The sequence below is a fragment of the Marmota flaviventris genome, chromosome 5 (assembly GCF_047511675.1).
Source record: "Marmota flaviventris isolate mMarFla1 chromosome 5, mMarFla1.hap1, whole genome shotgun sequence".
Classification (NCBI taxonomy): Eukaryota; Metazoa; Chordata; class Mammalia; order Rodentia; family Sciuridae; genus Marmota; species Marmota flaviventris.
In genome coordinates, this window is record NC_092502.1 from 101,228,408 (window position 1) to 101,250,587 (window position 22,180).

The 22,180-nt window shown below is 42.2% G+C and overlaps 1 protein-coding gene across 4 annotated transcripts in view; it reads right to left on the minus strand.

Annotated features, from left to right (window-relative positions):
* Positions 1–22,180, minus strand: part of Rasgrf2 (Ras protein specific guanine nucleotide releasing factor 2) — a 237,289-nt gene that overhangs the window by 20,973 nt on the left and 194,136 nt on the right. For all 4 annotated transcript variants that reach the window (XM_071612454.1, XM_071612453.1, XM_071612452.1 and 1 more), the window contains 3 exons: positions 7,388–7,500; positions 1,715–1,775; positions 1,310–1,413 (listed from right to left, as the gene is read on the minus strand). In XM_071612454.1, coding sequence (XP_071468555.1) covers positions 1,310–1,413; positions 1,715–1,775; positions 7,388–7,500 — 278 coding nt within the window. The remainder of the gene's footprint in view (positions 1–1,309; positions 1,414–1,714; positions 1,776–7,387; positions 7,501–22,180) is intronic.

A 22,180-nucleotide genomic window follows, 5' to 3' on the forward strand; every position in this document is an offset into this window, starting at 1 on the left:
ATACTGCTCCTGTCCTGTAGTGTTGGTTATAAAGGTGTGCCAGGCCCATGGATGGAAATAATTGGTTGACATTCACACAGAGGAGACACACCAAGAGCCACCACCAAAGTTTTGGCATTGATTATTCTCTTCCTCCACAAGTCATGTCCCCTGCCTTGATGCACTGGAGTATAGTGAAGAAGTGAGGGGGCAGCAGAGGAAGTGACCCTGTGGTTCCTACATCAGGTTTTCAGCTTGCCATCAGATTCATTTAAACAGCCAGTGAGCTACATTCCTGTTTCATTTTTATTTTTTCATATTCATGTATAGGTCTATGTACTGGAGCAGGGAGGGGTAAAAGATAAAATGCATTAAGGAAAAGTCTTTGGGACATCCATTTGCTCTTTCCTTCATGCCTCTAGCCCATCTACCCTGTCCACACCCAACCCTCGACCAGCACAGATGTTCTCTCTTCCACATACGACATGGGTAACATTCCTGGCTCTTATCACCTCCAACATAGTTACTAGTTCATGGAGCACAAGTGCCAATAGTGTCCGTTTGTTTAGACAAAGGCCTTGCTTTGGGGGATACTGAGTATGACAGCTGGAAGGGGCTTCAAGAGCCCCTCCTGTTCTACACAGGAGGAAACTGTTGTGTGGGTCCGTGGCCATAAGGCTCACAATACTTGTTGATTTATGGAAGTGAGAGAACTATAGCAGAATTTAAAATGTTTACTAGATCACTGTTTTCTCAAAGTAGGGCCTTGGACCACTCAGATTCATATGGGATTCTCATTGAAAAGACAGTTTCCTGGGTCTCAAAACAACCATTACCACCACAAGAACAAGGAATGCTTCTGAAAATGACTTGGTCTAGGAGGATGATAAATACCTAGTAGAATCAGAATTAATTAATAAATAAATACCTAGTAGAATCAGAATTTCTGAGGGAAATATCTAAGAATATTCATTTTTAACAAGCTCAATGATTCTAGGCCCAAAGTCTGAGAACTGTTCTTGTAACTGTATTGAGGTTTCTGTAACTCAAGGCTAGAACACAGCAATTCACATTCTATAGTAACCCCAGTACATATAGAAACACAAGACTAACCATCTGGAGACTCCCCAAATCACTATACCCAATATAAACTGGAACCAAGATACATTCAAATGGGGCCAAATAATCTGAACCTTAAGACTCACACCTCTGAATACACACACACACACACACACACACACACACACACACACACACCAGCCTTAGGACAATTCAGCTTCTAGGCCAGACACTGCAACTGACACTTGGTGCTGCAAGGGGTGCCACTCACTCATAAGGAATGCTTCTGAAAATGACGTGGTCTAGGAGGGTGATCTGCTCAGCCAGCTCCATGGCTGATAAGCTCTCAAAACACTCGGCCTTTGGACAGTCAGTCTGAAAAACATGAAGGAGGGAAGTCAAACATGGGTGGGAACAAGGCTCTCACCATCTCACTGTGGACAGCCCCATCTGTGGAAGTATGAAGTCTGGCACTAGATTCTAGCTAAAAAAGGAATAGCGAAGCCAACATTAATCTCACTGACCAATTGCTAGCCCCTGTGTAGAATGTGGTGCACCGCACAGAGCTTCACAGACAGACGTATGGTCAAACATGGTGATCACCTGCAAGTGCATTGTTTACCTTTGAGAGGCGGTGTGCATATGCCTAAGTTCAATAAACTGTGGCTGAACTTACCATTTGAATTATGTCTTCTAATTTTAGGTGAATGTCATCTTGATCATCTTGTGAAAGGGCCCTAAAAAAATCAAAACATCCCCCATGAAAAAGAAGAAAATAGGCATGCTAGGAATGAAACTGTAAAATGCAGGTTAGTTTTCCCTGGGTGGGAAGTCAGGTTTGGGTCTGCAAGGCTGTGCAGTACAACAGGCTGCTGAGTGGAGGAAATGATGGCAGAAACAGAAAGACACTGGTGAAACGTACAAGAGAAGTATTGGGAGAGGTGATCTAGAATAGGAACCAACCAGCAGAGGCCCCAGCAGCGCCATATTGGGACAGAGCATTTGGAGATTCACCACTTGGGTGGTCCATTTGAGCTACCATGAGGGGGGCCCCAGGAAGAATTTGCCATTTTCAGTGGAAAACAAATGATGCTTATGGTTATGATGACCTTATACTTTGGGCCAACTGCTTAAGAAATAAGGACTCCTAATCCATCCATTTAACAAGATATGAAGAATGTTTTAAGAGGTGCAATCTCTGAAAAATGGATCAAACTCTTGGATTCATAGCATACTAGATATGTTGTAAATAAACTAATAACATAAAAAAAAGAATAGGAGCCAACTTGTCCTAAACAACTATCAAAGTGAACCCCGAGGTAAGTTGGGTTGGATAATTACCAGATGATTTAGGATGTTAATCCAGGCATGCTGTAATGAGAGAGGAGTGTGCTATTCGCCTGAGCACCCCATCCACACTCCACCAGCACCCGCCCTGTACTCCCTGCTGGTGCTGAGGCAGGAAATGCAGAGCCCCCCCTCAACTTAGGACTTACAGGAGAGTTTCTGTTTGGCAATACTTGGAAAAAGATGGGGCAAGAGCAGGCAGATGACTCTTCACTTTTACTTTCCAGATCTGTATCCCCCACACAGTGTTATTCAGCTCTCTCTACATATCTTTATTTTTGTTAGTAAATGATGAATGAATTAATAACTAATACATAAGTTAATGCCTAAGATACCAAAGTGGGTTGATACTTTATGTCCAACAGAAGTTCAGAATCAGGACTGGGGTTGTGGCTCAGTGGTAGAGCACTTGTCCAGCATGTGTGAGGCACTGGGTTTGATCCTCAGCACCACATATAAATAAATGAGTAAAATAAAGGTCCACCAACATCTAAAAAACATTAAAAAAAAAAAAAAGTTCAGAATCCAGGATAATCATACCAAGTGGGCATCCAGTTCTCTAATAGGTCATCTGGGGCCAAGCATTTTCAGTTTTCCAAAATGAAAGTATAAGCACATATAAAAAGTATTAAAATATTTAAGCAGTCCCAAACCATGTAGCCTGTCTACTGGAGCATGCTAGGTTTTTTGGGAGAGGAGAGGAAAGCTTAAAAAACCACAGACACGTTATTATTTTTCAGATATGGAGTCAGAAGTCTAAACCAGGTCAAGCAAGCTGCATTCCCTCTGGAGGCCCTGGAGAAGAACCCAAGTGCTTGCTTCCAGCTTTAGAGGCTGCCTGATTTCCTTGGAAGATGCAAGTTTTAAAAGAAATAATGATGTGATATTCTGCTTGTTCATAGTTGATGGAAATAAAATCCACCAATCCTCAATTATACCAAGCCAACAGAGATGGTTTACTGTATGCCCACTACATGCCAGACACATGCCAAGTGTTTGATGTGCTACACCATAATCAATCCCTTCTAACCAGGCAGTATCTCCATTTTACAGATGAGGAAACAAAAGCCAAAGAAACTTACTGACCCAGGGTTCCAGTCCAGCTGTGTTCTCCTCTTACTCAATGATTCCCATACTCAGACTCACAGAAGGCCTCCTCCAAGCATCCCACAAAGAGGATAACCAATAAATGCCAATCCTGTCCCTCTACCTTCCTTTCCTCTTTCAAAATCCTTCACAGAGAATCCTAGATTACAAGAGTCTCAGCAATGAGCCATATATTTGTGAGCAGAAAGAATCATTGTAAAGTAAAAGGCAGACCATGAGGAAAAACTGAATTAAACATGGTTCTTTCTCCAAAAACTATTCAATTGCATTTGAAGGTTACACAGAGGAGAAGAATGTGACTCTTTCCCAAGGTACACAACATTCTTTCCACTATATGTTAGATTCTGGAGGGAGGTCTGTGGACCCACTACATGTGACAGTGGGAAAGACATTTTTATGAGCTTGGACAATCTTTCTTTTGGGGAAAAAAAATGGTCAGGAAGTTACCTCCTCTCTAGTGTTGCTCTTCTCCATTATCTTATGCTGATATCTAAGACACACTTTGGTTCATTAAGCTATTTGAAATTTTCTGTCTTCCTATGGGTGCTATTTGGGATGCTAAGGTTTGGGGGTGATCTTTTCATGACCTGAGCTTATCATGGTTGACCTTCCAGGATGTTTATCATCAACTCATTTGGTGGCATGTTAGATGTCTGCAAAACTCTACATTGAATACATTTGGAAGATTTTTGAATAAATGGTTAGCTAGACAACTTTGAAATGCAAAAGTCTTAAGCAGATGTTTTCATTCTCAAACAGGTAGACAGACTTATAGAAATTATGTTCACTCGCCATTAAGTAAGCCCCAAGAGACTGAGAGTAAGGGATGGCTTATGTCAGAGTACTAATGCAATATGTTTAAGTACATGCTTTGTGTTTACAACTCACTGATATGTGACTGTGATGCATATACATCTCTAATGTGAGTGCTACATTCAACTACAACGTATTACGCTTTTACCTCTCACAGCATAAACTGATTTTGCTTTTGTTCCAAATTGTTCCCTTTCAGATGTGGAGGCCTCTACATCTATGGTCCAGGCCCTACAGAGGAGACACAGCTCAGCTCCTAACTATATTTGGGTTTTGATCAACATCCAGGATCCTGGGTTCCCCCACATCTATCAGCAGTATGATTAGTCTAAGATTTGTGCATTTAAGATGAAACACCAAATAAACTCAGAAAGAAATGCATGAAAAATCCATTCTTCAAGGATGAAAATATAGGTAGTCCAAAACAGAGCCAAGAGTGTCCTGATATGAGTCCACTCTCTCTTTGTGTAGACAAGGTGATGAAACCTAAGGAAAGTTGAGTCTGACTAAGATTTAGTCATATTTCACTTGGGCTATCCCACCTGCATGACAAAAAAGTATTTCTTCCAAGAGCTCTCAGTGTTTCTAATAATAATAATAATAGCAACAACAACAACAATAACAAATAGTAACAATAATAATTGCTGTAAAATGAGTTAATCTTTTATGCCATGTAGTCTTCATAACAACCCAATGGGATAATTATCACTAGCCCTATTTTATAAATGAGGAAACTGGGGTTCAGACTAGTTAAGACACTTGAAACCGTTAAGGGCCTAAGCCAAGATTTAACACTGAAAGATCCCACAAAAGTCAGAATTAGGCTCTGCTCAGTGTTGTACTCCCAGACTGTAGGTCTGCTAAAATGTCTATTCCCTCTGGCTTTACACTTCTAGTTCTCAGTTTGTTATTCAGCAAAGAGAACTACTGCATACTAGGCTTGATGAATAACAATGAACTGGGTTGGTAAATAGGATTCATATCAAGTACTAACCCCAGTTCACTGGTTTCTGAGGTTGCCTCTGGGAGTAGAGAGAAAACTCCAAGGATCGATTAGTAATGCCTGGCACTTGGCAGCAGTATCTCCAGGGACTGAGGACAGGAGTGCTCATGTTGGCAATCCTGACAGTTGTTCCCAGTCCAAACACCTTCATTTCCCTGACAGCTATTTAGTCGAATGTCTCTAGGAGCATAAACTTCCAGAAGGTAATTTCAAAATGTCAGTGTTTTAAAGCACAAAGAGCATAACCAATTGTTAACATGAAGGGAAAGGGAAGAGCAGTCACTCCCAGACATAATCACTACCCTCAGGACCAGACTTACCTCAATACATGTGTATAATTTTAAAATCTGAACATCGACTCAGTAACTGAACCCCTAAGCTTACCTGGATCCTTTCATAACATGAAAAAAACTAAGGAAGTCTTTAAGTATATGCTTAAGTACATGCTTTGTGTTTACAACTCACTGATACGTAACCGTGATGCATAGACATCTTAGAGTTTTCTAGAGCTGTCCTAACAAACTATCTTAAAGTGGTTGGCTTAAAATGGCAGACATGGACAGCCTAGTCTCACAGTTCTGGATAGAAGCCTGAGTGCCAGGACGTGCTGTCCCTGAAACCTGTAGGGGAGTCTGTCCTTCCTTTCCTTGCCCAGGCTTCGGGTGGTCTGCCAGCAATCTGCAGCTGCACAGTTCCACCGTAACCTCCATCTACACACAGTGCTCTCCCTGTGTCTCTCAGTCTTCCACGGCTGTCTTCTTATAAGGACAATGGTCATAGTAAATCAGGGGCCCACACTACTGCCCTATGACTTTGAATTGACTGATCACTTCTGCCGTGGTCTTATCACCACACAGAGTCACATCTTGAGGTATCAGAGATTAGAAATTAAACATACCTTTTTTTTTTTTGGTGGGGAGGCACAACATCCCCTACACCAAAGAATTGTCTGCTATGGGATCTTCAGCTAATGGGAACCAAGAATAATTTAGAGGCTGGTTGCAAACACATCACAACCCAAAATCTGGTATTGCTACATCAAGGAGGGACTTGTAAAAATATGGTAGGCTGAGCTAAGATGGGCTCTCCTCCACACACAAGCTTTCCGGATAATATGTTAACAACAAAAACAAAAACAAAAACAAAGAAAAAGACAATGTAGCCATACTTTGAAGAGAGAAGAGAGAAAAGACCATTTCCAGAGACTGTAAGAAGGAACTAGAAATCAGAATGGTAAAGAAATACCAGGTACTAGAAGATAGATGGCAGACTTCCCACTCTGAAGGAGGGATGGGAGACGTAGCCTAGAGTATCTGGGAGGCTGTAACTGAAATGTCTGCACAAAGCCATTGATGTCTGCACTCTTAATGTAGAGAAGACTAGAAGGAAACCACCTACTCACTCAAGAAGCCATTAGAAAGCTTGTCAGCCCCTTGGACTCTGAGTGTAACAACTACAGACACACCCAAGTTTCTAGTGTGAAACTCCAGCCTTGATCACATAGATGTGTGAGTTCATGCTCTACACAAACTCACATGGCTATACAACCCACCTGATGTGGAAATCCTAAGCCAAGAAGTTGGCAGAAAATTGTCCTAGGACCAGTGGAATAAGCTAAAATAAAACATGTATCTACTCCGTGGTGGCTCATCCACAACACAGGTGCCCAAGGCTCCCCCAGAAACACCACCATTACACCCATAAACGGATGCTAACCCCCAAAGAGTTAGAACCCACAGAAAACTTTCTCTGCAACACCTCCTGGACTCACAAGTAGGGATCCTTAAGGCTTTCTTCCTTTCAGTTTTGGGTCTACAGTGAACCATCTGCCCACACAAAGAAGAGCAACAGCACTCCACATGGGTTATGTCGCCCACCCACAGTCACCCTGAGACAGCAGGCCCCGTACTTGTCCCCAAGAAGGAAAAGATGATAGGTAATACTTTACCAGGAAGGACACAATCCCTGCTGCCCCCAGGATTCTACGATTCATGCTTCTGGTTTGGCAGAATCTTATTTTCTATGAACATAGCATGAATCAGCCAATGTACTTCAGTCAGCACCTGCAATTGCCTTTACCTCAGGATATTGGCTGTGGCTTTCCTTTCCTGGGGAAGAAGGTCTGGGTCTCGTAAGACTTCTTCTAGCAAATTTAGGACATTCATCTTTAGTTCGTTGTTGAGTTCAAAATCCTATAAAATAAAATGAATCTTTTTAAATTTCAGTTTTGAAGGGTTTAGCTCTGTGGTGTTTGGCACCATTCTTCATGATAAGTCCTCTAGAAGCTAGGTATGAAGGTTAAAATGTAGGGACCCTGGAGTCCCCACCCCCACTTAACCCCAAAGATCCCCGCTGAAGTGGTTTGGGATGGAGCACCTTGCTGGTATTTTTGAAGAGCTCCCCAGGGGATGCAAATGTGCAGCCCAAGGCTGAGAACCACAGCTCTTGGGACAGCGACTGAGACCCAACCAACTGCCCTGGCTCTGTCTCCCCCCTCCCCACCCCCACCTCCAACACCTACCCAAACAGCACACACGTACTCGCACTCACTATCCTAGACTTTAAAACTCCCTCAGCTCCTCAGAAAGATATGTGCTTTCCTAGTCTGGAACACACTCTGCATGGGTGCATCTTTCAGGCCTCAGAGGTAATACACATTCTCCCTGGAATCTTCCTTCAATGACCCAGAAGGGTTGGGAGCTTTTCTTTTTTGCTCCCATGGAACATGTTACTTATAATTTATCATCATGCATTGTAAGGGCCAATTTAATTGCCTAGTTTTCCCTTGGACCATGAGTAAGATCAGCAGCTAAAACATAGCCATAACTAAAAACAAACAAACAAACAACAACAAAAAGAAACAAAAAGAAAAGAAAGAAATTTGTTTGCGAGAATTACATCTGTCGTTTGGGTGATTACTGAATGAAGATATGCTAAGGCTATCAATATCTGTATCTATGTCTGTATCCATCCAGATATGCTAAAGGTTAAATAATAAATGATACATGATACTCATAAGCCAATGGGGCTATGTGAAACAAACACAGGAGTGAGATGGAAGGGACACTCAATGGGCAGAGTTGCAACAATGTGAGCATCAAAGTAAATAATGAGAATGATGATAACCAAGTGAATAAAAAAGCCTGCAAACCCTTACTGAAACTTACAAAGATAAATTCATAAATAGATTAAACACACACACACACACACACACACACACACACACATACACGTATGTACCTAAAAGGGCAGAAGGTAAAACTATTCTTTATAATAGAATTCCAAGTAATAAATGCAAAGGAATGAAACACCATTTTCAACCAAATCAGTAATAACTGATTCTGGCAAGGACCATGAATGGATGCTAAAATGGCTGGATAAATGCACTGAGGAATACAACTGAGAGTCTCAAGATCGCCCCAGAGATCAATTATTAACTACAAAGGGATAGTCTGGCAGATTTTGCCTTAACCAAGGGATCAATGTTGCCAACCCCAACTGTGGAACAGACTGATATTATGTGCCTACCAATGTAATGCTTAATATCTTACATCACGTCCTTAGTGTTGTATTTCTACCAAGATATATAGTATTACAAATACAAAATACTTGGTATTTCTACCAAAAATGCATAATCTCAATCTAATTGGGAGCAAGCACTGACTGTATTTTTCAAAACTGTTAGTGTCTTTAAAGATGAGGAAAAACTAAGGAACTATAGGAAAAACTAAGGAACTATTGCCCTTAAAAAGACATCAAAGTTCAATAGTTAAATGCAATGGGTGAACCTGAGTTAGACCTAGGGTCAAGGAGGAAATACTACCCAAAGGCAGAACTGTGACAACTGACAAAATTGAATTGGGACTTCACTAGTTGAGAGCATGTACCAATGTCAAAGTTTCCTGGATTTGATCATTTTGCTGTCAACTATGTGCAAGTCGTGACTTGGTCATGTGGACTGGCAGAGGTGGGATGGAGAAAGAGAATAAATGTAAACGTATCAGTGAACAGCGATTCTTGATGTGTTGCAGTGTACTTGATTTTTTTATGGCAATTTTTCTCTTGGTTTGAAATTGTTTAAGTTAAAATGTTGGGGAAAACTAAAAAGGTAGTGTTGTAGCTCTTGCCACAACTTTTATTAAACATATTCTTATGAAGCATCGCCAGGTATCATACTGGACCGTAACATATTCAGGGATGAGTGAGTTCCGCATCTTGCATCCCAGGATCAGATTCTGATAGATGTACAGGCATAACTGTTTATGTTCCCTCATATAAAATTTGCCATAGATATTATAATACACTTATTATATAATTACATTATTATATTGACTTATTACAAGTTATTATAATTACATCTTAATGTGAAGAAAAGTAATTTTGAAACACTGATATTCTGAATTCTTTTAAAAGGTCGGAGAGAACATTGCTAATTGCAATGAATCAGATTTTTTAAAACAGTGTAATTTTACTACATTTTGTAATTAGGGGCAAAATGTCCATAATTTCACAAATTGTAGACAACACAAGAGTCTAACCTAATTTGAATTAAGTATTTTTGCATCTTAGTTTGATGGAAAACTGTATAATGTTATTCTCAATATTTCACTTTCATGCTGGGTGTGGTGGTGCATGCCTACAGTCTTGGAGACTTGGGAGGCTAAGGTAGGAGGATTACAAGTTCAAAGCCACCTCAGCAACTTAGCAAGGCCCTAAACAACTTAGTGAGACCATGTTTCAAAATAAAAAGATAAAAAGGACTGGGTATGTGGCGCTGTGGTTAAGCACTCCTGGGTTCAATTTCTGGTTACCCCCCCCCCCAAAAAAAATTCACTTTCACAGTTTGACAATAGCATCAGAGAGTAAGAGACACCGGGGCACAAGGGCAACACAAATGTTATTATCTCTTATCAATCTTAGGACTTTAGAAAATATGTTTTCCTAAAATTTCACCTACTTATTGTTCAACAGCTTCTCACTATTAATTTTTCTTTTAAAAGGTATGCAAGGAGAAGAGGGTAGTATTTTGCTTCTGGTCTTTTGTTTGTTCCCCTCTTTCATTTTACAGTAAAGGAAATGGTGTTTGTAAACAGTTAAGGATCTCACCTGCTTCAACCTGTATGTACTACCAAAGGGTTTCTCAGCCATCAGGAGTCTATTTCCTTAATGAATATTTGATATATATTAGTGAGACAACCGAGTCCTCATGTAGCTATGTTGAGTCTCTAATGATGCAAATAATCTTATTATCATAAACGGCACGATTAGTGTGAAGGACATCAGGTTACTGTTCAGGCCTTGCTGAGGGCTAATTAGTGGTTTAATCAACAAGAATCATTGAGCACCTGCTGTGCCCCACACTGGGCTCCACAGGGGGAATGCTTCTAGGGCCCCAGGATGGCAAGTGTGTCAAAGTGTGAAAGGTCTTGTTAAGGAAAGCAGATTGTAATTTTATTATTCTGAGCTCTGGGAAGACTGGCCTGAGAGAGACCTTTGAAAGAGTTAGTGCAATCAACTGAGACACCATTTGAAGCATGATGAACAGATTACAGTTGAATATTTCCTCTGCTGCTGATACAGTTGATTAACACCAATTCTTTGATAGCTGAGAACGAAACATGAGAATTTTCTCTTCTGATGTCCCTTTCATTTTCACAGGTTTTTTTTTTTTTTTTTTTTTTTTTTTTTTGCAATGTACAAAGTAACCTCCCATATACTTTCAGTTCCTCCTCAGCAGAGCCAGTGTCAAACAAGACAGGAGCCATGATCTCACCCTCTCCCATAACAGGATCCATTGCAATTAGCCAAGATGTGACTCAGGAGCTCAGATTAGTTGAGTATAGAGAGATAGCAGAGGTGGGAGTAGAACACAGGTCTTCCATTGACTCCTGTCACCTGGGCTTCCCAAATTGCCGTGTGCAGGCATTGCTGGGGGACCTGGCTAAAATGCAGATTCTGATGCAGCACGTTTGGAGCAAGGACTGTGTTTCTTAGAAGCTTCCAGGTGGTGTTGATGCTCTGGTCCAGGGACCAATTCTGTGTAGTAAGACTTTATACTGACTTTGTTTATTATGAAAAAAGTCATGTGAAAAAAGAAAAAAATAGGGGTAAAAAATAGCTGAATCCTCTGATGTACTACACAGAAAGTATAATTATTCTTTTTCACACAAATACATGGAAAATACAGAATCAGTCATTCAAAAGTCCCTCTTAAAAATATAGTAGCTGCTTCTCAATAAAAAAGAATCTGAATCAGGAAAAAGACGCCTGCCCTATTTAAATTCAGAGATAAATTATTCATAATAAGTCTGGCTGACAGCCATTTCATAATTATCCAGAATGTAATTTTGGCTACGTTTCCCAGAGCCTGGTGTCAGGATAGCAGAACGCTTTTTCAGAGGCAGCGTCGATGCCCACAAGGTGGCGCTCGCGGGCCGGCGGTGCTCGCGGCAACCTGGGCACCTCTGGCGCCGCTGGCCGGGTGCGCAGCCAGCAGAGCGCAGCGGGAAGGAGGCCTGCACCAGGGGGCCCCACTAAACTTCATGCACCAAGTGAACGAACCTGAGGCACCCAAGAACCCGGAGGTAGTCGCTGAAGTTATTACAGCAACAATTTAGTTTTGTTTTTATTTCCCAATTCATGAAACAATGGTGAAGAGACAGGATTGGAAAAAAGAAACTGCCCTGTTTTCAAAGGTGGAGAGCCCAGGAAATGTCAGCCGTCTACATTTCCAACTCTTATAAAAAGGATAGATAGCTCTCATCCTTTCAATGACAATTACTAAGTCAATAGACAAGGCTCTGGGGAAGAGGCAGAGACAAGTCCGGGTGGATGGGCAGATGAAGGAACTGTCAATCATGGAAACCTGGGGAACAGTCTTGAGGGGACACTATAGCTATAGAGACGCCCTGGGGAACCTCAGGGGAGAGCGGGGCCTGGAAACTTTCTCTGGGAACTACTTGCAAACAGGCCACAGCTCCAGTAGAGAGCAGGACAAAACTGTCAAGGAAGGAAGGTGACACCCAGCAAATACTTAAGGGCAAATTATCAACCAATGACATTAGAATCCTCTAGATTCTAGAGAGAGGCGCTGTTGTGAGCTGTGGCTGTTACCAAATGATTAGGAAAGTTCGGTTTTCCCGTAGGTTGGTGAGTAACTCCTGAGGTAATATCTCACTGACACTAACTGACTCTAAGAAACAATCCTGCAACATAGTAATCATCATTGTTCCCATTTTACATATGAGAAAGTCCAGGTATTGAGACTAAGTGTCTTTTCCAAAGTCACACAAGTGGCAAATGGCATACCCAGAATTTGGACACAGACATTCTTGGCCCAAACCTGAGCTTTTCACTGCTGCACCACGAGACCCTTCCAGAAAAAAAAAAAAGTGTCTAACAGTACACTGCTAGTGTAGCAGGTGTGGGAAACGGTGGGCCAAAATGTCAAACACTGAGTAAGTCATCAGCTGTTTGAACTGTTTGTCACGGTACCCAGGGATCTTTAGACTTGGTTTCCATTCGGAATAAAGTAGTTTACATTAGTCAGACTTGATCCTACAATGGAAAAGTAATTTGTGATGCAATAACTCAGATTCTCCTGCACTTAAAACTAATCCCTTTTGATAGCTTAGGTATTCTTGAAATTATATTCATATTTTTTCAGAATAGTAGGGTAATGATTTGGAATCTACCACACATGGCCAGGGTAACTCTAGGACATTGGGAAAATCTGATGCAATAAACACAGTTGGAAGATAGAGAATTATGAGTGTAATCTTCTCACTGTAATCAGAACAGTATATTCTTTACAGTAGCAGAGATTTTAAAAGGAAAGTGGAAATAGTAGAGAGTAGAGTAAATCGTCCCAAATAATTTTAAAGCCTGGAACAAAAGATTCATAAAGAAGAGGCTTAGGATGTATAGGCTCAAAAATAAGAAATTGGGTTTAACATGACTTTCAAGATAATGTTTTCTGTCTTCTTTGACTACACAGATGAAGAATTTAAATTGTGATATAGATTTAAGTTAGATTCAGTCCATTTTGCAAATTGGAAGCTGAGGCAAAGATGGTGAATGATTAGCTCAGGATATATGCAAATTAACCTTCAGGGGCCTGGGAGATACACCTCTAGACTCCTCATTTTTTTAAATTAATTTTTTTGTAGTTGTAGATGGACAGTGTGCCTTTATTTTATTTGTTTATTTTTATGCAGTGCTAAGGCTCCAAGCCAGTGCCTCACACATGGTAGGCAAGCACTCCACCACTGAGCTATAGCCCCAGGCTCTAGATTCCTCATTTTAATGAACTAGAGATCACAAGCCTTTAGGCCTGTGTGATTTTTCAACTCTTTCAAGGAAAGGAACCTTTGTCTAGAACTGTAATTTTGAAATTCAATCCCAGGGGAGATTGTGCTGTCTAAAAACTGAGATGAGAGATCCCATGGGGCACTGCTCACCTTTTTCACCCCAATCACCTCTGGCCTGGAGTGTCCTCATCACTTAGGGCAACAGTGACTCTGTATCAGGGCTCTACACTGGAAGAGTAGAATGGCAGGTATTCCAGCATCTCCCATTGCCTGACTACAAAAATATCACAAAGGCCTCCTTGCTCACATCACGAAAAAGAACATCCTAAGTGAGAAACATAAGGAAGGGCAGTAAGTTTGGAACTAAGCCCTACAAAGCAATACCGGAGTGATTCTCAGCTTTTCAGTGCATGTTCAACACTTGCTAGTCATTAATTACTCATCATGATTTTGAACCTACAATGAGAAATAGAATATGTAGGAAACGTACACTGACAGTCATCTAGAACTTGCACTTCAGGTATTAAACTCCAGAGACTGTTAACCCCCCAATTTGGTAAGTGCAGTACCTTGTTCTTGGTAATACTTGTTGACTGAATGGGCAAAAGTCCATGAGAGGGGTGCTCGAATTTGAGATGAGCTACCTAATTCTTAAGCTGGTAGTTTCAGAAATTAGCAGCTGTGGAGTGGGAGGCTGTAGGAGAAGGCACTGTGCAAAATATGGAAGATATGTTAAAACAAAAATAACTGGGAGGAGGCAAATGACAGAGAACACCACCAGTTCAGCAGGAAGGAAAACACCATCCAGAAAAACATTTATTCAATCATTTTCTGATGAATGACTGCATTTGAATGACTCACTAAAATGCAGCCTCTATTCCTGAACAGCTGTGCTTGTAAGAATTTTGAAATACTGCCCCACATCCCTGAAATCAGAGTGCTCCCAAGCTTACCTCTTCAAACCTCAAAAGGGAATCACCAGGTTAAAAAGCATGGATCGGGGAAAAAAGAATTTTTCTAGAGACGGTGTTTTCCATTAGGTTTCTAGATAGGTCGTTAATGTACATGGTTCATAGCTTTCAAGACAATGACAAAGACTCAAGGAAAAAAGAAGAGTCTGGAAGGGCCTTTTTTAATCCTGATATTTAAAATTTCCTTAAATAATGCCACCTGTCAGTAAAATTATCTTTGAGAAAGTGGTCTATCAAGGGGGAAAATATGTAGAAAGCTGGTAAACAAATGTACATCATCCCTTTGTGTGGAGGAGATGCCCTCAGGCATAGGAACGTGGTAGAAATAGCACTTTGACATTAATCCAGAAGAGACTTTATGCAGAGACTGGGAACTACAAGTTGGTGACCTCTGTGGGAAGAGAGAGGAGAAGAGGAGTACAAAGAGAAGGGCGTGGGGGAGGCAGAACTGTGGGCCCTGAGCAAACTAGCACTCTCCAGTGTGAAGCTGGCTCTTGGCATCCTGAGCAGCTTGGTAATGGTGAGAGCACCTGCCCAGGCCACCAAGATGGCAATGGTGATACCACGGTGCAGGGCCTTGCCACTGTCCCGCTGACTAGGACATGGCTGTGTGCCATGGTTATGATGGATGCAAGATGCAGCAGAACACTCTCACAGAGGTCAGAACTGGTAGATGCACATCAGTTCCATGTGGAACTTCTCCACCATTTCTCTGTCAACAAAATCCATCCACAAAAGGTTAAAGAATCCCACTAGTTCTACAGGGGAAATGCAGTTTCTTTCTTGGCACCTAACAGAAACTGAAAATAAATTCCATCGAAAACCCTGGCTTCTTAAATGCTTAAATCTAGTTCACTCTGACTTAATAAATCCTGTTGTAAATGTCTCACCAAGTAATAAGAAAAGCTTGGAAAGCTTAAGGGGGATTTAAAGAGTACAACAAGAGAAATGTATAAAAGATAAGAAAAAAAAAAACTTTGGTAAGTGGTTAAAGGAACTAGGATTTTCTTTCTTGGTTAGTTGGTTGTCTGGACCAGATGAAAAGAGACAATGAAAATAGATCTTCAGGATTACAAAAAGTAAGATTTATATTTATCAGATAACAGTTTATATTCCCCTCTAACAAACAGTTCAGTTGTGCATAAGAACCCCAGTCTTGCCAATTTTTACAAGAGGAATCTAGCAAGCTGACATTGGAATGCAGACTCTTACTCGGGGTTCCAGAGTTCTTTCCCCTAAGAGTCCTTTTTGGATCTGGGAATCTTTGAAGAACTTGAAGGAAATGTGATGCCCAAGGCATCTGCTGGGAGGGGAGCAGAAGAGGGTAGACATCAGGAGAATACCTGGTAGGGCCAGGAGCTGGAGTGGTGAAGACAGGTATCAGCCTATGAGGCCAGACGATTGAAAGTTGCTGTCCTACTTAATCCTCTGTCATTTTGGCTGTCACAGTGGCAAACCTAAAGTTTGTAAACAAACTAACTAAAACATCAAACCTGGTAAGTATCTGGGATCTTTTAGCTGAGATACACAAAGCTCCACAGCAAACGGTGAGAACAACCAGAAGTGAATGAGCACTGATTAATAAGGGTGGGATCAACATCAAAAGTGCATGGCCATTGATCATCTTCCAATTCAGAGACTGCAGAAGACCATTTGCAAGTTAAAGTGGTAGGCAACTAATTTTTCACTAAAAATAGATATTTTATAGCTGCCAGCATCTCATGTTCAGACTAAATTTTATCTTGTTCCCACTGGCTGAAGGGAGCCTCATGGTACTTTGGGGTCCCCAAGCAGGGAAAGCCTCTAATCCACCTGTTAGGGTGGGGTATCTGGGGTTTTGAGGCCTCAAGAAGAGCAGGGGTGGCCTGACCTTTACCATGGACAGCTCTAGCAGTACCACCTGGCTTGCTCCAGAGTCTGCTAGCAGCATCTGAGTTGAGAGGGGCTACGGCAGTTATCAGAAGGGACACCGTGAGTGCTCTGCCCCATGCCAGTCTTTAGTAGATAAAAATCCTGTGTTGAAGCAACACAAAATAGATTCAGGCATGAAAGTAACATTTTAAGGAAAGATTTAGAAACAGAGTGGGAATGCGTTGGCAGTGTTCACATGTGATATTCTCACTATTCTGAATCAGAAATGGATTTTTACACATTACGTCTTGAGCTGTCTGTACCCCAAGAGTTGGCTGGCAAAATGGAGAGGCTGTGCAATTGATTAGGAACTGTGAGCACAAATTGTGCAGCCAGGTAGCACTATCCTTGGCTGTCCACATCATCTCAGGGAAACCACTAAGTTTCTCTGAGTCTCAATTTACCCATCTGCAAAACCAGGATCATGACAATATTTGCCTTCCTCCCTCAGAGACTGCATAAAACCATTTGCAAGATTAAAGTGGTAGGCAACTAATTTTTCATTAAAATAAATACTTCATAGCTGCCAGCATCTCATGTTCAGACCAGATTTTTATCTTCTTGTTCCCATTATGCTCATTAGCTCCCACTGGCTGAGAACAGGCCCCGGAGCCTCATGGTATTTTGGGTACCATCTCTGGTCAGGAATAAAGTACATACCATTTGAAAACTGCCTATAATAGTGCATGACACCAAGTAAGTCATACAATATTTATTCAATTTTTAAAAATTAGGAGTCTTTCATTCAGAATGCCTCCTCAGAAAAGAAACCACCTCAGTGAAGAATAGGTTCTCAAGTCATTTATAAAGCCAGGCATGATGGTGTTCAGCCATAATCCCATCTACTCAGGAGGCTGAGAAAAAAACAATGGCAAGTTCAAAGCCAGCCCGGACAACTCAGAGAGATCCTACCTCAAACTAAAATAAAAAGGGCTGGGGATGTAGATCAGAGGTAGAGCACCACTCAATTCACTCCCCAGAACTAAATGAATAAATAAATAATCAAGTCACCTATGAAAGACCACAACACACATATCCTAACTGAAAAACATCAGACCTTGGCTGGCTCATAGATTATTCTATACGATCCAGTGGTTCTTCCTCATATCTTGGGGCATTAGAGACACATCTCCCTGCTTCCAGCAGTGGCAAACACTTGTGGAGAGGGATTGTAAAGTCCTGAATGTCTCAGGAGATGCCCAAACACAGCAGAGTGCTGACACCCAGAGAGGCATTCTTTGTTCTGCAAACAGCTCAAAGTTGGGCACCCATGCACTGGGCTTCCTTGCAAGAGAAAGAGAAGACCCACTGCTCAGGATCTGGGACTGGGCAGGGTGTGAGGATGGAAAAGTGCCTATGGAAGGTGGGCAGAAGCAGGGCACAGACAGGAGGGGGCTGAGCCCGAGGACAGGACAGAGCTGGCAGCTGGCCAAGAGCAGTCAGGGGAGGTGACAGGAGCTGCCTTTTCAGGAGTGCCTTGTTTCTTACACATTTCATTCTCCCACCCACACCAAGAACCTTGTGCTGCACTTGTCCTGGTACAACCTCTGTTTCAGATTTGAAACAAAGAAGACATCTGAACTCTGGGCTCTAATGTGACACTGGATTCTGTGCTTTGCTAAGCAATGCCAAGAAATAAAAAGAAGCTCCTGGCAACTGTCAAAATAAGAAACAAAAGAGAGGAACTGTGTAAACTCACACTTTGGCCCCTCTGAGCCCCAAGATCCTTGAACACACTAAGTACAGGCCATCACACTGGTGCTCACTCTCCCACCCCTCTGTCCACAGTGCGTGTTCCCACCTTACCACTGACCCGGGCTGAAGGCTCCAAGCCCAACCATGGGAATAAGGAGCTCATTAGCTCTTTCTCTTCCTGGGAAAGAGCCATCCTGTCTTTGAGATGTGTAACTCCAACACCAACGTTAAGTGGAGGTGCTTCTCCTTCCACAAAGGTGCCCTCTCCTGGAGCCCACCTCATCTGTCTGCTGCTACAGAGGGACCAGGTATTATAGGAGAATCCAAGGAACTTAATTCTGGGAGCTGGGGCTGATTTCCTATGGAACTCTGAGGGATTTAGAACTGGTATTTAAAACTGTGACCATTAGTCATGTGTAACTTTAAATTAAAATTTCAGTTCTTCAGCTATGATGGCTTTCAAGGAATCATCCAGATGTCCTGGAGGCTACTGTACTGGAGAGGACAGATAAAGACTATCTCCACCATCTCAAAAATTCCAACTGGGCAGTGCCCACTTTCAGAAGCCCTCCAAGACTTAACCAGGTCATATAGCTCCTTGGTAGAGCACCACTCACCTCAATCCCCAGTACAAAATAAATAAATAAATATATGATCAAGTCACCTATGAAAGACCACAAAGTACAATTAAAGCAACATCAAACCTTGGGACAACATTTTGCCTGCCTGAAGGTCTGGGTTTGGACTAGAGAGAACTTTCTTTCCACCAAGAGCAGCCATCTGCACCTCCTTGAGCATCCATCTGTAATGGCTACTCCCTACACTTCATCTCATGTAATCCTCCCAGTCACTTGAAAGAATAAGTGGTATCATCCCCATTTTTATAGAAGAAGAAATAGAGGCCTGGAGGAGCTAAGTAGTTTGCTCAGCCACACAAACAATAAATTCCAGAGCAGGGATTCTAGTGCATCCCCTAACTCCACACTCACATTACTTTGACAGCATATTCCCAAGCTCCATCCAGCTCTGAGTCTTGCTACATGACAGCAGCAGATTTGAGTTCACCCCCTATCCCATGTGTTTTTTGGAGATATAAGAGCTTTCACCCCAGCCGTAAGTCCACAGATGGAAGTTACAGGAGTTGCTAAATCCTGACTGATCCTCAGACTACGCTTACGTGTTAACTGTGGTCAAGAAGTGATAAAGAATACCTATTTTATCAAAAGGCTGATAGGTACTCTCTCTGTGTGTTTATAGGATAAAAATATATCTAAAACAAAATGGGAAAGGGGTGTACATATGTGAAAAGTATCAGAAGCAATGTTAAAGGTAAAAGAAGAAACTGGTGGAAATGAACATGATCTAGCAGATAGTTCATCCTGAATATATGAAGGGATATATAATGTCAATGACACAAAACTAAAATGATTAGAAAACTGGGCAATGCTCAGGAAGAGAAGCATTTTCTTGGAAGGCCCCTCTGGGGTACTAGAATGGCCCACATCGTGAGCTGGGTGGGAGCCATATGGGTAAGTATTCAGGGCATTGAGCTACATAGTTCAGCTTAATGCCTTTATGTGAAGTATGTGAATATCTCAATAAAAATGCAAAGAAGCATGTGAACTTTAAAACACATATTCAAGAGCTCTTTATTATCAGCTAAGTACCTATCTCTGTGTTTGCCACAAAGGGAATGCAAGGGAATGAGAGTTAGAAATACAACAGATGAGTTATTTTGATGTAGTTTGTAAAACTGTGCTCCCAAGGGAACCTATACTCATGGTATCAAAAACAATAATGAAATCATCCAACAGCATTACTACTTCTTGCCAATCCCATTAAACTGCTCTATTGGCCATCCTTTCCCATCCTGTTGGTCTGGGCAGGTATGTTAAAGTCTTCCAGGCCCTTTCAGTTATAAGATTGGTCTTATTTCAACAAAACATGTGGTCTGGTACATTAATCAAAACTTCAATTCATTTCAAACAAGATGAGCGCTTCTGCCCTCGCCTGGCCTATTTCAAGCCCAGAAGCTGCATGGGAAGCCCCTTCTGCTCTCTCCACCACCTTTTCCACTTGCTGGCCATGGCTTTGGACCCTTTGGTTGAGACCCAGAGGAAAGAGCCAAGTCTTCCAAAATGATGCAGGTGGAACCTGACCTGAGCTCCTTCTGGATGTGACAGCAGGACAGTGGTTGGCCTGCCTCTTGTGGGGCACTTGGGTGGGATTTCTGAAGACCTCTCTGCAGGGCACTTAGGCCACCTCCCCTGACCCAGGCAATGTCTATCCTCCTATGAGTCACTGTAACTCCACCAAGCCCCACGCTGTCAGGGGCCCATTTCACCCAGACCTTCTTGATGAGGTTGTCCTCTTGGCAAGAAACAGGACCCCTCACTCCCAATTCCCACAGGTCCACCTGGATCACAGTGTTCCGCAGTGGTCCCTGGGCATCCACCTCTCTTCCCTTTGCCTCCAAACCCTTTTCACATTTACGCAGGTCAGGCTGGCTGGGTGGTTTCCTTGAAACATCTCTCCTGTAGCTTGATGTAAGAGGGAATTATCGCTTTCCCCTCCCCATAGTGGGAGGGAAATGACACAGACAACTCTTTCTGACCGCTCCTGCTTCAGTGTCCTACAGGTGGGTGATCACAGCTGCTGGCAGAATTCAAGAGTTCATCACTAGTTCTGCTAAGGTGGCTCAGACACCCTTAAGAACCATACAGGTTTTTGCCACTTATTGCACCTCCTACTGAACCTCTGGCTCCTGCCTACAAGTCTGAGGCAATAAGAAGAATTAGATTGAACAACCTGTCACACAAGTAATGACTGTAAGTGTAATGGCGAAAGCAGCCATCTTTGTCATAAGAGGAAGCTTGCTGAGTTCAGACTCCACATGGACCTTGCTCACTCACACCCTTCCCAGCGCTCAGTGTTTATTAGAGGTGCTTAGTTCTTATTAGTGGATGAGGGAAGTGAGAATACAGAAAAGGGAATAGCAAGTTTCTCCTCCATAAATTCCTTTGGAAAAGGGATTTTTATGTAAGTGGGTCATTCTTGTCTGATGTCATGCTTTACAAGCATTCTCCCAAGCCCATGATGAACAAAATGTATGACAGCTTTCTTCTTGGCCACTTGTCATTCAGACAGTGCCCAGAGCCAGAGGAAGCCAATTGCAACCTGCAGAAAAAGCCACAAGCTCCTTCAGAGTCACTCCCTGGCCTACAAAACCCCTCAAGTAGGTGGTCAGAGCATCTCTTCAGAATGGGAGACCAAAGAGGCAACTCAAGAATGTAAAAATTGCTACAGACTGTACATACAAGACCTGTGCCAAACAACCATGGGTCTGAGCAACTGTAGCCTGCCTGGAGGCCCCTCACCCATCTGTCCAGAAAAGACAAAAGCAACCACAGGAACATCTGATTAAAAGCTCTGTGGGCTCTAACACCTGCAGAGAGCTGGAAATTGTGCAATTGCCACACGAGGCATCCCAGCAGAAAGAGCTGGAGAAGTGTGTGTGAGCCTCATGAAAACATTTATTCTATTATGGATGTCTCTGCTTGGCCTGGCTTCCAGGTCCATTTGTGGTTACAGTCTGTTGTGGCTGACTTTGGAAACTTTATAAAGGCCAAAGAATGATCTCCTGGAGAGAATGAACAAGAGCAGTGTTGAAATGTAAACTCCATTTGACAACTATTTACCAGGCATCTGCCACATGCCCAGCATGCAGAACTAGGAGGAAGGATATATGATGATGAATGAGTGAGAGAAGAATGTCTGCGAGGCATGCTCATGGGCTAGTAGCAGGGAGATGAAAAGTGCTTCTCTCCTGTCCTTAAATGGAAGACATATCTACACTGCACTTTATGCTTAATTCAACACTGTCTTTAATTTTCATCACATCCCTGGGGGAGGTGAAGCAGGGATGGATGTTCTCATTTTCAAAAGAGAAAACTCACATCCAGAGAGGCCAGGAGACCAGCTCAGGG